The 13,421-nt window shown below is 55.1% G+C and overlaps 1 protein-coding gene across 1 annotated transcript in view; it reads right to left on the reverse strand.

The window, feature by feature from the left end:
* Positions 1-311: 311 nt before the first annotated feature.
* Positions 312-13,421, reverse strand: part of LOC142907651 (epidermal growth factor receptor kinase substrate 8-like) — a 47,945-nt gene continuing 34,835 nt past the window's right edge. Inside the window, exons 11-13 of the mRNA XM_076057229.1 lie at positions 11,467-11,555; positions 9,345-9,419; positions 312-934 (exon numbers count right to left, since the gene is read on the reverse strand). Of these exons, the coding sequence (XP_075913344.1) occupies positions 536-934; positions 9,345-9,419; positions 11,467-11,555 (563 nt within the window). The 3' untranslated portion in view covers positions 312-535. The remainder of the gene's footprint in view (positions 935-9,344; positions 9,420-11,466; positions 11,556-13,421) is intronic.

The following is a 13,421-nucleotide window of genomic DNA, read 5'->3' on the forward strand; positions in this document are numbered from 1 at the left end:
GTGAGGCACGTGGTGAGGAGGGGAGAGGGTGAGTGGTGAGTGGGTGAGTGGGTGAGTGAGTAGTGAGTGAGTGAATGAATGATTTAGTGAATGAATGAGTGAGTGAGTGAACGAGTGAATGAGTGAGTGAGTGAATGAGTGAGTGAGTGAATGAGTGAGTGAATGAATGAGTGAGTGAATGTGTGAATGAATGAGTGAATGAATGAATGAGTGAGTGAGCCCCACCTGCTCTTGCCCCACGCGTCTCCCATGGCGCTCAGCAGGAGCGAGTTCTCAGTGGTGAGGCACGTGGTGAGGAGGGAGAGGGGTGAGTGGTGAGTGGGTGAGTGGGTGAGTGAGTAGTGAGTGAGTGAATGAATGATTGAGTGAATGAATGAATGAGTGAGTGAACGAGTGAATGAGTGAGTGAGTGAATGAGTGAGTGAGTGAATGAGTGAGTGAATGAATGAGTGAGTGAATGTGTGAATGAATGAGTGAATGAATGAATGAGTGAGTGAGCCCCACCTGCTCTTGCCCCACGCGTCTCCCATGGCGCTCAGCAGGAGCGAGTTCTCAGTGGTGAGGCACGTGGTGAGGAGGGAGAGGGTGAGTGGTGAGTGGGTGAGTGGGTGAGTGAGTAGTGAGTGAGTGAATGAATGATTGAGTGAATGAATGAATGAGTGAGTGAACGAGTGAATGAGTGAGTGAGTGAATGAGTGAGTGAGTGAATGAGTGAGTGAATGAATGAGTGAGTGAATGTGTGAATGAATGAGTGAATGAATGAATGAGTGAGTGAGCCCCACCTGCTCTTGCCCCACGCGTCTCCCATGGCGCTCAGCAGGAGCGAGTTCTCAGTGGTGAGGCACGTGGTGAGGAGGGAGAGGGTGGCGCTGGTGAGGAGCGGCGCCACCACAGAGGGGGCGAGGCCCGTCGGGCCCCGGCTGTGGAACACCACCTGGGGGGTGGGGGGTGGGGGGTGGGGGGAGGGGGGAGGGGGGAGGGGGGAGATCGGGGGAGGTGTCTTTGCCGGTCTCTATGAGATTGCATTGGTTAGTTGGTTGAGTGAGTGGGTGGGTGAGTGAGTGGGTGGGTGAGTGGGTGAGTGAGTGGGTGAGTGGGTGGGTGAGTGGGTGTGTGGGTGAGTGAGTGGGTGGGTGGGTGAGTGAGTGAGTGAGTGGGTGGGTGAGTGAGTGGGTGGGTGAGTGAGTGAGTGGGTGGGTGAGTGAGTGAGTGGGTGAGTGAGTGGGTGGGTGAGTGGGTGAGTGAGTGGGTGGGTGGGTGAGTGGGTGGGTGAGTGGGTGGGTGAGTGGGTGGGTGGGTGAGTGGGTGGGTGAGTGGGTGGGTGGGTGAGTGGGTGGGTGAGTGGGTGAGTGAGTGGGTGGGTGGGTGAGTGGGTGGGTGAGTGGGTGGGTGGGTGAGTGGGTGAGTGAGTGAGTGGGTGAGTGAGTGAGTGAGTGGGTGAGTGAGTGAGTGAGTGGGTGAGTGGGTGTGTGGGTGAGTGAGTGGGTGGGTGAGTGGGTGGGTGAGTGAGTGAGTGAGTGGGTGGGTGGGTGAGTGAGTGAGTGGGTGGGTGAGTGGGTGGGTGGGTGAGTGAGTGGGTGGGTGAGTGAGTGGGTGGGTGGGTGAGTGAGTGGGTGGGTGAGTGAGTGAGTGAGTGGGTGAGTGAGTGGGTGAGTGAGTGAGTGAGTGGGTGGGTGAGTGGGTGAGTGGGTGGGTGGGTTGAGTGGGTGGGTGAGTGGATGAGTGAGTGGGTGAGTGGGTGAGTGGGTGGTGGGTGGGTGAGTGGGTGAGTGAGTGAGTGAGTGGGTGGGTGAGTGGGTGGGTGGGTGAGTGAGTGAGTGGGTGGGTGAGTGGGTTGGTGAGTGAGTGAGTGAGTGGGTGGGTGGGTGAGTGGGTGGGTGAGTGAGTGAGTGGGTGGGTGAGTGGGTGGGTGGGTGAGTGAGTGGGTGGGTGAGTGAGTGGGTGGGTGGGTGAGTGAGTGGGTGGGTGAGTGAGTGAGTGAGTGGGTGAGTGAGTGGGTGAGTGAGTGAGTGAGTGGGTGGGTGAGTGGGTGTGGGGTGGGTGAGTGGGTGGGTGAGTGGATGGGTGGGTGGGTGAGTGGGTGGTGGGTGGGGGGTGTGGGGGTGAGTGGGTGAGTGAGTGAGTGAGTGGGTGGGTGAGTGGGTGGGTGGGTGAGTGAGTGAGTGGGTGGGTGAGTGGGTTGGTGAGTGAGTGAGTGAGTGGGTGATTGTGTGAGTGTCTGGCAAAACAACCCCCTACCTCCTCGCGGTGCCGGACGGGCAACTCTGTCGTGCTGTGGGAAGAGGACCAAATCCGATTGGCTCCTCCCCTCATGGCATATGTGTCCACTTTAGTGGCTAAACGGGGGCTCTGGACGGGTGCGAGGGGCTGGTAACCTCTCCACCTTCAACATTTTTACCACGAAACCACGACTTAAATATATAATTAATAAGCTTGTGCCGGAGGCCCCGGGGGGCCAGGCGTCTATGACGTCTCCTGGCCAAATCCCAATTGGCGGAGCCAGGAGATTGAATCTCTACCCTTGGGGCTCCTCCAGAAACAACGAAAAGCCACTACGGGTGGCCACGTGGAATGTTCGAACGCTCACTGCGGAGGAGAGGCTGCCACTCCTCTGTCGGGAGCTGGACCGGTACCGCCTGGGATCTCCGTGGCATTCAGGAGGTCCGGTGGACCGCTTCTGCCTCCTGCCACCATGAGGGGTGGACAGTCCTCTACTCGGGGCAGCAGACTGCCAAACAACAGGGTGTGGCTCCTCTTTTGAACAAAAGAATGAAGGGGGCATGGGAGGGTGGCGGTAAGGTGTGGGAAGCTGTAAGCCCCAGGCTACTTTGGGTTCGCGTTCCCATCGACCGACGGCGAGGATTGGTGGTCGTGGTTACTTATGCCCCAACCGAAGACGAACATCCGTGGAGGGATGCAGGCAAAGCCGATGAGTCAGATGCCTTCTATGACCTCCTGTCACAGGTGCTGGCTAAAGTGGCCCCTCGGGATAGAGTCATCTTGTTGGGTGACTTCAATGCCCGAGTTGGTCATGATGCTGGCACCTGGTCTGGAGTGATTGGAGGGCATGGGCCAGATCAGCTCAATAACAACGGTAGGAGGCTGCTAGATTTTTGTGCAGCCCATGGGCTTGTAATTACCAACACGCTGTTCTGGCATCGGCGCATCCACACAACATCATGGATGCATGCCGGGTCCAAGCAAGAACATCTGCTGGACTACATAGTGACGGAACAGCGGATGCGAGCCCATGTCCTTGACACCAGGACCTACCGTGGAGCTGATCTGCCCACTGACCATCGACTAGTCATCTGTAAGATGCGCCTGCCATTCTTCCGCTCCGGTGGTGGGTGTACATCCAGGACCCCATTCCAACCTAAAGTGGCCTGGTCTCCGTTATCTGATTAAAGTTGCAAGCAAGAATTTCATCATCACTTGCGGCTGGGATTGGCATCGTCCCCCACTCCTCCTGATGTCGAGGGTAAATGGGCGAGGTTTAGGACTGTGACTCATGCAGCTGCATTGGCTGCTTTGGGTACGCGGTCCAGACATCCCCAGAGACCCTGGCTGACAGAGGAGGTGTTCAGGCTGGCTGAGAAAAAGCGACAGGCCCACTCTCACCATCTCCAGCATCCCACATCAGAGAAATGAGGAGGCTTACCGCAGCCTTCGCTCGGAGGTTCGGAGAGCCGTGAGGTGCTGCAAGGATGGGTGGTGGTCGCGGGTTGCAGAGGAGATGGAATCTGCCTCAATAGCCCGTGATCACAAATCTCTATTTAACTCCATCAAAAAAGTAACCTGCAGCGCCACACCTATTACCATCATTAGGGGAAAAAGCGGTGATCCAATCTCCGACCCCCAGGAACAGGTTTCCAGATTTGCTGAGCATTTCTGTGAGGTCCTGGGGGAGGGGAAATCCCTCAGCCAGGAAAACATCATGGCACAAAGTGAGGATGACCCTGCTGAGGCTGCGGTGCCTCAAATATTGGAAGAAGTCACCCCCTATGAGTGGCTGGATGAGGTGCCATCTGTTGAGGAAGTACTGAAGGCGATCCGGAGTCTGAGACCAGGAAAGGCAGCGGGCAGAGATGATCTCCCAAGCGAAATGCTGAGGGAGGGTGGCGTTTGTGCACAGACTGCCCTATATGACATCATAACAACAGCCTGGACCACTGGACGGGTTCAGCAGGATTAGAAGGATGTCCTGGTGGTCCCCCTCTTTAAGAAGGGGGACCGCACAGACTGTATCAACTACAGGGGCATCTCACTCCTCAGTGTGCCGGGAAAGGTCCTGGCAAGGATTATTCAACATCGCCTTGCCAGGCACGCTGAGGAGAGGCTTGCGGAGCCCCAATGCGGTTTCAGGAATTCCAGCAAGACCTACATCTCTGCTTTATTGACCTGGTCAAGGCCTATGATACCATCAGTAGGCCTGGGCTCTGGGTTGTTCTTCGTGCTTTTGGAGTACCTGACCCTCTGCTCACGATCATTAAGGACCTTCATGATGGTGAGCGGGCCCGGGTAAAACTACATGGCCGGGAGTCAGAGCCATTCCCTGTACACCTTGGGGTGCGACAGGGATGTCCTCTGGCTCCCACATTATGTAACATCTATTTTGACCACGTAGTTCGTGAAGCCTTCAATCGCTGTACCGGGGGAATCTCCATTTGGTACAGATATAATGGGAGGCTGATCGATGCCCGGGTGCGGTCAAGGGATGGCTCCCTATTGCTCAACCACGTTATGTATGCCGATGATTTGGTAATAGCTGCTCATTCAGAGGAGGAGTTGGAGACGCTGCTGCTGAGACTGGAGCGTGCCACTAAGAGATGGGGCCTTACCATCAGCCCCACCAAAACTAAGCACCTGCTTGGGAATTTTGTACCATCGGACACTCCACCCCCACAACTCCCAATCGGTAATGGGGCAGTTGTGGAGAGAGTGGAGAGTTTCCCATACCTGGGCAGTGTGCTTATGACGAGCGGCAATATCTTTTCATTGTTTGCGTAACGCTTTGTGGAAGTTACATGGTCTGTCACTCCGCGCTAAGCTTCAGGTCTTCTTGGCCACGGTCATTCCCTCCCTTCTCTACGCTTGCGAAACGTGGACCCTCTTAATGTAACATCTTCGCCGGTTAGAAACATTTAGGCTGGCCTGCCTACGATCCATCCTGGGTTTAACCAGGATGGATTGTGTGAGGAGCTCACAAATCCTTGAAAGATCTGGGCAAGGTCCCATCGGTGAGCTCCTCCGGCAGGCAAGGCTGCGTTGGCTGGGTCATGTAGCCCGCATGCCCAGCCACCGCATGCCGAAACAGCTTTTGTTCGGCCGGATCAAGGGGGCTAAACGGGCGCGGCACGGGCTAGAGAAGAGATGGAGTGATGTGGAGGAGGCTCGTGAAGGACGCTACTGGGCAGTTGGAGGCAGTCGCCCTCCAACAACAACGGAGGGCAGAGGAGTGATGCTCACAACAACGAGCGGAGCGCCGGGTGGCTAAAGCACAGCAAGTTGTCACAGTAGGGGGCACAGGTGGTGCATCAGCCAGTCATCTCAGTCATCTCAGTCAGTCGACCCGTGGCACCTGGGTCTGCCCCGTGACCTCCTGCCAGCGGGCGTTCGACACTTCACGTGGCCTCAATGTGCACATGGCCTGGCACAAGCGTCGTGGTGACGTCACCGACACTTAGTGGCGAATGGCAGTTGTTGTGAATGGGTGAGTTAGTGGGTGAGTGAGTGGGTGAGTGAGTGAGTGAGTGGGTGAGTGAGAGGGTGAGTGAGTAGGTGAGTGGTGAGTGAGTGGGTGAGTGAGTGAGTGAGTGGGTGAGTGAGGGGGTGAGTGAGTTGGCGGGTGAGTGAGTGGGTGAGTGAGTGAGTGAGTGGGTGAGTGAGTGAGTGGGTGAGTGAGTGGGTGCGTTAGTGAGTGAGTGAGTGGGTGAGTGAGTGAGAGAGTGGGTGAGTGAGTGAGTGAGTCAGTGAGTGAGTGGGTGAGTGAGTGCGTGAGTGAGTGAGTGAGTGGGTGAGTGAGTGGGTGAGTGAGTGGGTGAGTGAGTGAGTGGGTGAGTGAGTAGGTGAGTGAGTGAGTGAGTGGGTGAGTGAGTGAGTGGGTGAGTGGGTGAGTGAGTGAGTGAGTGGGTGAGTGAGTGAGTGAGTGGGTGAGTGAGTGAGTGGGTGAGTGGGTGAGTGAGTGAGTGAGTGGGTGAGTGAGTGAGTGTGTGGGTGAGTGGGTGAGTGAGTGGGTGAGTGAGTGGGTGAGTGAGTGAGTGAGTGGGTGAGTGAGTGGGTGAGTGAGAGGGTGAGTGAGTAGGTGAGTGGTGAGTGAGTGGGTGAGTGAGTGAGTGAGTGGGTGAGTGAGGGGGTGAGTGAGTGGGCGGGTGAGTGAGTGGGTGAGTGAGTGAGTGAGTGGGTGAGTGAGTGAGTGGGTGAGTGAGTGGGTGCGTTAGTGAGTGAGTGAGTGAGTGGGTGAGTGAGTGAGAGAGTGGGTGAGTGAGTGAGTGAGTGAGTCAGTGAGTGAGTGGGTGAGTGAGTGCGTGAGTGAGTGAGTGAGTGGGTGAGTGAGTGGGTGAGTGAGTGGGTGAGTGAGTGAGTGGGTGAGTGAGTGGGTGAGTGAGTGAGTGGGTGAGTGAGTGAGTGGGTGAGTGGGTGAGTGAGTGAGTGAGTGGGTGAGTGAGTGAGTGAGTGGGTGAGTGAGTGGGTGAGTGGGTGAGTGAGTGAGTGAGTGGGTGAGTGAGTGAGTGAGTGGGTGAGTGAGTCAGTGAGTGAGTGGGTGAGTGAGTGAGTGAGTGGTGAGTGAGTGAGTGAGTGGGTGAGTGAGTGAGTGAGTGGGTGAGTGAGTGAGTGAGTGGGTGAGTCAGTGAGTGAGTGGTGAGTGATTGGGTGAGTGAGTGGGTGAGTGAGGGGTGAGTGAGTGGGTGAATGAGTGGGTCAGTGAGTGGATGAGTGAGTGGGTAATAGAGTAAGTGAGTGGGTGAGTGAGAGAGTGAGTGGGTGAGTGAGTGAGTGAGTGGGTGAGTGAGTGAGTGAGTGGGTGAGTGAGTGGGTGAGTGAGTGGTGAGGGAGTGGTGAGTGAGTGAGTGAGTGGGTGAGTGAGTGAGTGAGTGGGTGAGTGAGTGAGTGAGTGGGTGAGTGAGTGGGTGAGTGAGTAAGTGAGTGAGTGGGTGAGTGAGTGAGTGAGTGGGTGAGTGAGTGAGTGAGTGGGTGAGTGAGTGAGTGAGTGGGTGAGTGAGTGAGTGAGTGGGTGAGTGAGTCGGTAAGTGAGTGAGTGAGTGGGTGAGTGAGTGGGTGAGTGAGTGGTGAGGGAGTGAGTGGGTGAGTGAGTGAGTGAGTGGGTGAGTGAGTGAGTAAGTGAGTGAGTGAGTGGGTGAGTGAGTCGGTAAGTGAGTGAGTGAGTGGGTGAGTGAGTGGGTGAGTGAGTGGTGAGGGAGTGAGTGGGTGAGTGAGTGAGTGGGTGAGTGAGTGAGTGGGTGAGTGAGTGGGTGCGTTAGTGAGTGGGTGAGTGAGTGAGTGAGTGGGTGAGTGAGTGAGAGAGTGGGTAAGTGAGTGAGTGAGTGGGTGAGTGAGTGGGTGAGTGAGTGGGTGAGTGAGTGAGTGGGTGAGTGAGTGGGTGAGTGAGTGAGTGAGTGGGTGAGTGAGTGAGTGGGTGAGTGGGTGAGTGAGTGAGTGGGTGAGTGGGTGAGTGAGTGAGTGAGTGGGTGAGTGAGTGAGTGAGTGAGTGGGTGAGTGAGTCAGTGAGTGAGTGGGTGGGTGAGTGAGTGAGTGAGTGGTGAGTGAGTGAGTGGGTGAGTGAGTGAGTGGGTGAGTGAATGAGTGAGTGAGTGAGTGGGTGAGTCAGTGAGTGAGTGGTGAGTGATTGGGTGAGTGAGTGGGTGAGTGAGGGGTGAGTGAGTGGGTGAGTGAGTGGGTCAGTGAGTGGATGAGTGAGTGGGTAATAGAGTGAGTGGGTGAGTGAGAGAGTGAGTGGGTGAGTGAGTGAGTGAGTGGGTGAGTGAGTGAGTGAGTGGGTGAGTGAGTGGGTGAGTGAGTGGTGAGGGAGTGGTGAGTGAGTGAGTGAGTGGGTGAGTGAGTGAGTGAGTGGGTGAGTGAGTGAGTGGGTGAGTGAGTGGGTGAGTGAGTGGGTGAGTGAGTGAGTGGGTGAGTGAGTGGGTGAGTGAGTAAGTGAGTGAGTGGGTGAGTGAGTGAGTGAGTGGGTGAGTGAGTGAGTGAGTGGGTGAGTGAGTCGGTAAGTGAGTGAGTGAGTGGGTGAGTGAGTGGGTGAGTGAGTGGTGAGGGAGTGAGTGGGTGAGTGAGTGAGTGTGTGAGTGGATGAGTGAGTGGGTGAGTGAGTGGGAGAGTGAGTGAGTGGGTGAGTGGGTGAGTGAGTGGGTGAGCGAGTGAGTGGGTGGGTGAGTGGATGAGTGAGTGGGTTAGTGAGTAGGTGAGTGAGTGAGTGGGTAAGGGGGTGAGTGAGTGGGTGAGTGAGTGGTGAGGGAGTGGTGAGTGAGTGAGTGAGTGGGTGAGTGAGTGGGTGAGTGAGTGAGTGAGTGGGTGAGTGAGTGAGTGAGTGGGTGAGTCAGTGAGTGAGTGGTGAGTGATTGGGTGAGTGAGTGGGTGAGTGAGTGGGTGAGTGAGTGGGTAATAGAGTGAGTGAGTGAGTGGGTGAGTGAGTGAGTGAGTGGGTGAGTGAGTGAGTGAGTGGGTGAGTGAGTGGGTGAGTGAGTGAGTGAGTGGGTGAGTGGGTGAGTGAGTGGGTGAGTGAGTGAGTGGGTGAGTGAGTGGGTGAGTGAGTGGGTGAGTGAGTGAGTGGGTGAGTGAGTGAGTGGGTGAGTGAGTGAGTGGGTGAGTGAGTGGGTGAGTGAGTGGGTGAGTGAGTGAGTGAGTGGGTGAGTGAGTGAGTGAGTGGGTGAGTGAGTGAGTGGGTGAGTGAGTGAGTGGGTGAGTGAGTGGTGAGTGAGTGGGTGAGTGAGGGAGTGAGTGGGTGAGTGAGTGAGTTGATGAGTGAGTGGGTGAGTGAGTGAGTGAGTGGGTGAGTGAGTGTGTGAGTGAGTGTGTGCGTGAGTGTGTGAGTGAGTGGGCGGGTGAGTGAGTGGGTGAGTGAGTGGGTGAGTGATTGAGTGAGTGGTGAGTGAGTGAGTGGGTGAGTGAGTGAGTTGATGAGTGAGTGGGTGAGTGAGTGAGTGGGTGAGTGAGTGGGTGGGTGAGTGAGTGAGTGGGTGAGCGAGTCAGTGAACGAGTGAGTGAGTGAGTGGGTGAGTGACTGAGTGAGTGAGCGAGTGAGTGAGTGAGTGGGTGAGTGAGTGGGTGAGTGAGTGAATGAGTGGGTGAGTGAGTGGTGAGGGAGTGAGTGAGTGAGTGGTGAGTGAGAATCTTACCACCTTGAGAAACTCAAAGAGAATGGAGACAAGCTCCTCAGAGGTTGGATCTGAGATCTTGTCCCTGAGTCGTCCCTGTGGATACACAGGGAGACACACGGAGACACACGGAGACACAGGTAGGCATAGAGACACATTGAATCTGTGGGTCTCTGTGTGGTGAGTCTGTGGGTCTCTGTGTGGTGAGTCTATGCGTCTCTGTGTGATGAGTCTATGGGTCTCTGTGTGGTGAGTCTGTGGGTCTCTGTGTGGTGAGTCTGTGGGTCTCTTTGTGGTGGGTCTGTGGATCTCTGTGTGGTGAGTCTATGGGTCTCTGTGTGGTGAGTCTGTGGGTCTCTGTGTGATGAGTCTGTGGGTGTCAGTGTGATGAGTCTGTGGGTCTCTATTTGGTAAGTCTGTGGGTCTCTGTGTGGTGAGTCTGTGGGTCTCTGCGTGGTGAGTCTGTAGGTCTCTGTGGTGAGTCTGTGGGTCTCTGTGTGGTGAGTCTGTGGGTCTCTATGTGGTGAGTCTGTGGGTCTCTGCGTGGTGAGTCTGTGGGTCTCTGTGTGGTGAGTCCGTGGGTCTCTGTGTGGTGAGTCTGTGGGTCTCTGTGTGGTGAGTCTGTGGGTCTCTATGTGGTGAGTCTGTGGCTCTCTGTGTGGTGAGTCTGTGGGTCTCTGTGTGATGAGTCTGTGGGTCTCTGTGTGGTGAGTCTGTGGGTCTCTGTGTGGTGAGTCTATGCGTCTCTGTGTGATGAGTCTGTGGGTCTCTGTGTGGTGAGTCTGTGGGTCTCTGTGTGGTGAGTCTGTGGGTCTCTGTGTGGTGAGTCTGTGGGTCTCTGTGTGGTGAGTCTGTAGGTCTCTGTGTGATGAGTCTGTGGGTCTCTGTGGTGAGTCTATGGGTCTCTGTGTGGTGAGTCTGTGGTGAGTCTGTGGGTCTCTGTGTGATGAGTCTGTGGGTCTCTCTGTGGTGAGTCTATGGGTCTCTGTGTGGTGAGTCTGTGGTGAGTCTGTGGGTCTCTGTGTGATGAGTCTGTGGGTCTCTGTGTGGTGAGTCTGTGGTGAGTCTGTGGGTCTCTGTGTGGTGAGTCTGTGGGTCTCTGTGTAGTGAGTCTGTGGGTCTCTGTGTGGTGAGTCTGTGGGTCTCTATGTGGTGAGTCTATGCGTCTCTGTGTGGTGAGTCTGTGGGTCTCTGTGTGGTGAGTCTGTGGGTCTCTGTGTGCTGAGTCTGTGGGTCTCTGTGTGGTGAGTCTGTAGGTCTCTGTGTGGTGAGTCTGTGGGTCTCTGTGTGGTGAGTCTATGCGTCTCTGTGTGGTGAGTCTGTGGGTCTCTGTGTGGTGAGTCTGTGGGTCTCTGTGTGCTGAGTCTGTGGGTCTCTGTGTGGTGAGTCTGTAGGTCTCTGTGTGGTGAGTCTGTGGGTCTCTGTGTGGTGAGTCTATGCGTCTCTGTGTGGTGAGTCTGTGGGTCTCTGTGTGGTGAGTCTGTGGGTCTCTGTGTGGTGAGTCTGTGGGTCTCTGTGTGGTGAGTCTGTGGGTCTCTGTGTGGTGAGTCTATGCGTCTCTGTGTGGTGAGTCTGTGGGTCTCTGTGTGGTGAGTCTATGGGTCTCTGTGTGGTGAGTCTGTGGGTCTCTGTGTGGTGAGTCTGTGGGTCTCTGTGTGGTGAGTCTGTGGGTCTCTGTGTGGTGAGTCTGTGGGTCTCTGTGTGGTGAGTCTGTGGGTCTCTGTGTGGTGAGTCTGTGGGTCTCTGTGTGGTGAGTCTGTGGGTCTCTGTGTGGTGAGTCTGTGGGTCTCTGTGTGGTGAGTCTGTGGGTCTCTGTGTGCTGAGTCTGTGGGTCTCTGTGTGGTGAGTCTGTGGGTCTCTGTGTGGTGAGTCTGTGGATCTCTGTGTGGTGAGTCTGTGGGTCTCTGTGTGGTGAGTCTGTGGGTCTCTGTATGGTGAGTCTGTGGGTCTCTGTATGGTGAGTCGTGGTGGTGCTGCTGATGATGATGCTGCTGTTGCTCATGATGCTGCTGCTGCTGATGATGATGATGGTAATATTGATGATGGTGCTGCTGCTGATGATGATGCTGCTGCTGCTGCTGATGATGCTGATGATGATGCTGCTGCTGATGATGATGATGCTGATTATGATGGTGGTACGCACCAGGAGGTTAAATCCGTGTTTGAATTTCTGGAGGATATCAAAGAACTCTGCCTCAGGCGGGAATTGTGCCCTCTGCTTCAACAGTCCATCTAGCAACATCATCATCAGCAGCATCATCATCAGCATCACCATCAGCAGCATCATCATCAGCAACATCATCATCAGCAACATCATCATCAGCAACAACATCATCAGCAACAACATCATCAGCATCATCATTAGCAGCAACAACATCAGCAACAACATCATCATCAGCAACATCATCATCAGCAACATCACACAGACACCCACAGACTCACGACAAAGAGACCCACAGACTCACCACACAGAGACCCACAGACTCACCACGCAGAGACCCACAGACTCACCACACAAAGACCCACAGACTCACCACACAGAGACCCACAGACTCACCACACAGAGACCCACACACTCACCACCACAGAGACCCACAGACTCATCACACACAGAGACCCACAGACTCACCACACAGAGACCCACACACTCACCACACAAAGACCCACAGACTCATCACACACAGACCCACAGACTCACCACACAGAGACCCACAGACTCACCACACAAAGACCCACAGACTCACCACACAGAGACCCACAGACTCACCACACAGAGACCCACACACTCACCACCACAGAGACCCACAGACTCATCACACACAGACCCACAGACTCACCACACAGAGACCCACAGACTCACCACACAGAGACCCACAGACTCACCACACAGAGACCTACAGACTCACCACACAGACTCACCACAAACACTCACCACAAACACTCACCACACACAGACTCACCACAAACACTCACCACAAACACTCACCACAAACACTCACCACACAGAGACCCACAGACTCACCACAGACATAGTCACCACACAGACTCACCACAAACACTCACCACACACACTCACCACACAGACTCAAAACACACAGACTCACCACACAGACTCACCACACAGACTCACCACACAGACTCACCACACAGACTCACCACACAGATTCACCACACACACTCACCACAAACACTCACAGCACACACTCACCACACAGACTCACCACACACACAGACTCACCACACAGACTCACCACACACACTCACCACACAGACTCACCACACAGACTCACCACACAGATTCACCACACACACTCACCACAAACACTCACCACACAGACTCACCACACAGACTCACCACACACACAGACTCACCACACAGACTCACCACACACACTCACCACACAGACTCACCACACAGACTCACCACAAACACTCACCACACAGACTCACCACACACACAGACTCACCACACAGACTCACCACACAGACTCGCCACACACACACACACAGACACACACTCACCACACAGACTCACCACACACACTCACCACACAGACTCACCACACACACTCACCACACACACACACTCACCACACAGACTCACCACACACACAGACTCACCACACAGACTCACCACACAGACTCACCACACAGACTCACCACAAACACTCACCACACAGACTCACAACACACACAGACTCTCCACACAGACTCACCACAAACACTCACCACACAGACTCACCACACACACAGACTCACCACACACACTCACCACACACACAGACACACAGACTCACCACACACACACTCACCACAAACACTCACCACACAGACTCACCACAAACACTCACCACACACACAGACTGACCACACAGACTCACCACACACACAGACTCACCACACAGACTCACCACAAACACTCACCACACACAGACTCACTACACAGACTCACCACAAACACTCACCACACACACTCACCACACACAGACTCACCACACACACACTCACCACACACACAGACTCACCACACAGACTCACCACACACACTCACCACACACAGACTCACCACACAGACTCACCACAAACACTCACCACAAA

This window comes from Petromyzon marinus, chromosome 80 (assembly GCF_048934315.1).
Source record: "Petromyzon marinus isolate PM22_M1 ecotype Great Lakes invasive population chromosome 80, UKy_Petmar_22M1.pri1.0, whole genome shotgun sequence".
NCBI lineage: Eukaryota > Metazoa > Chordata > Hyperoartia > Petromyzontiformes > Petromyzontidae > Petromyzon > Petromyzon marinus.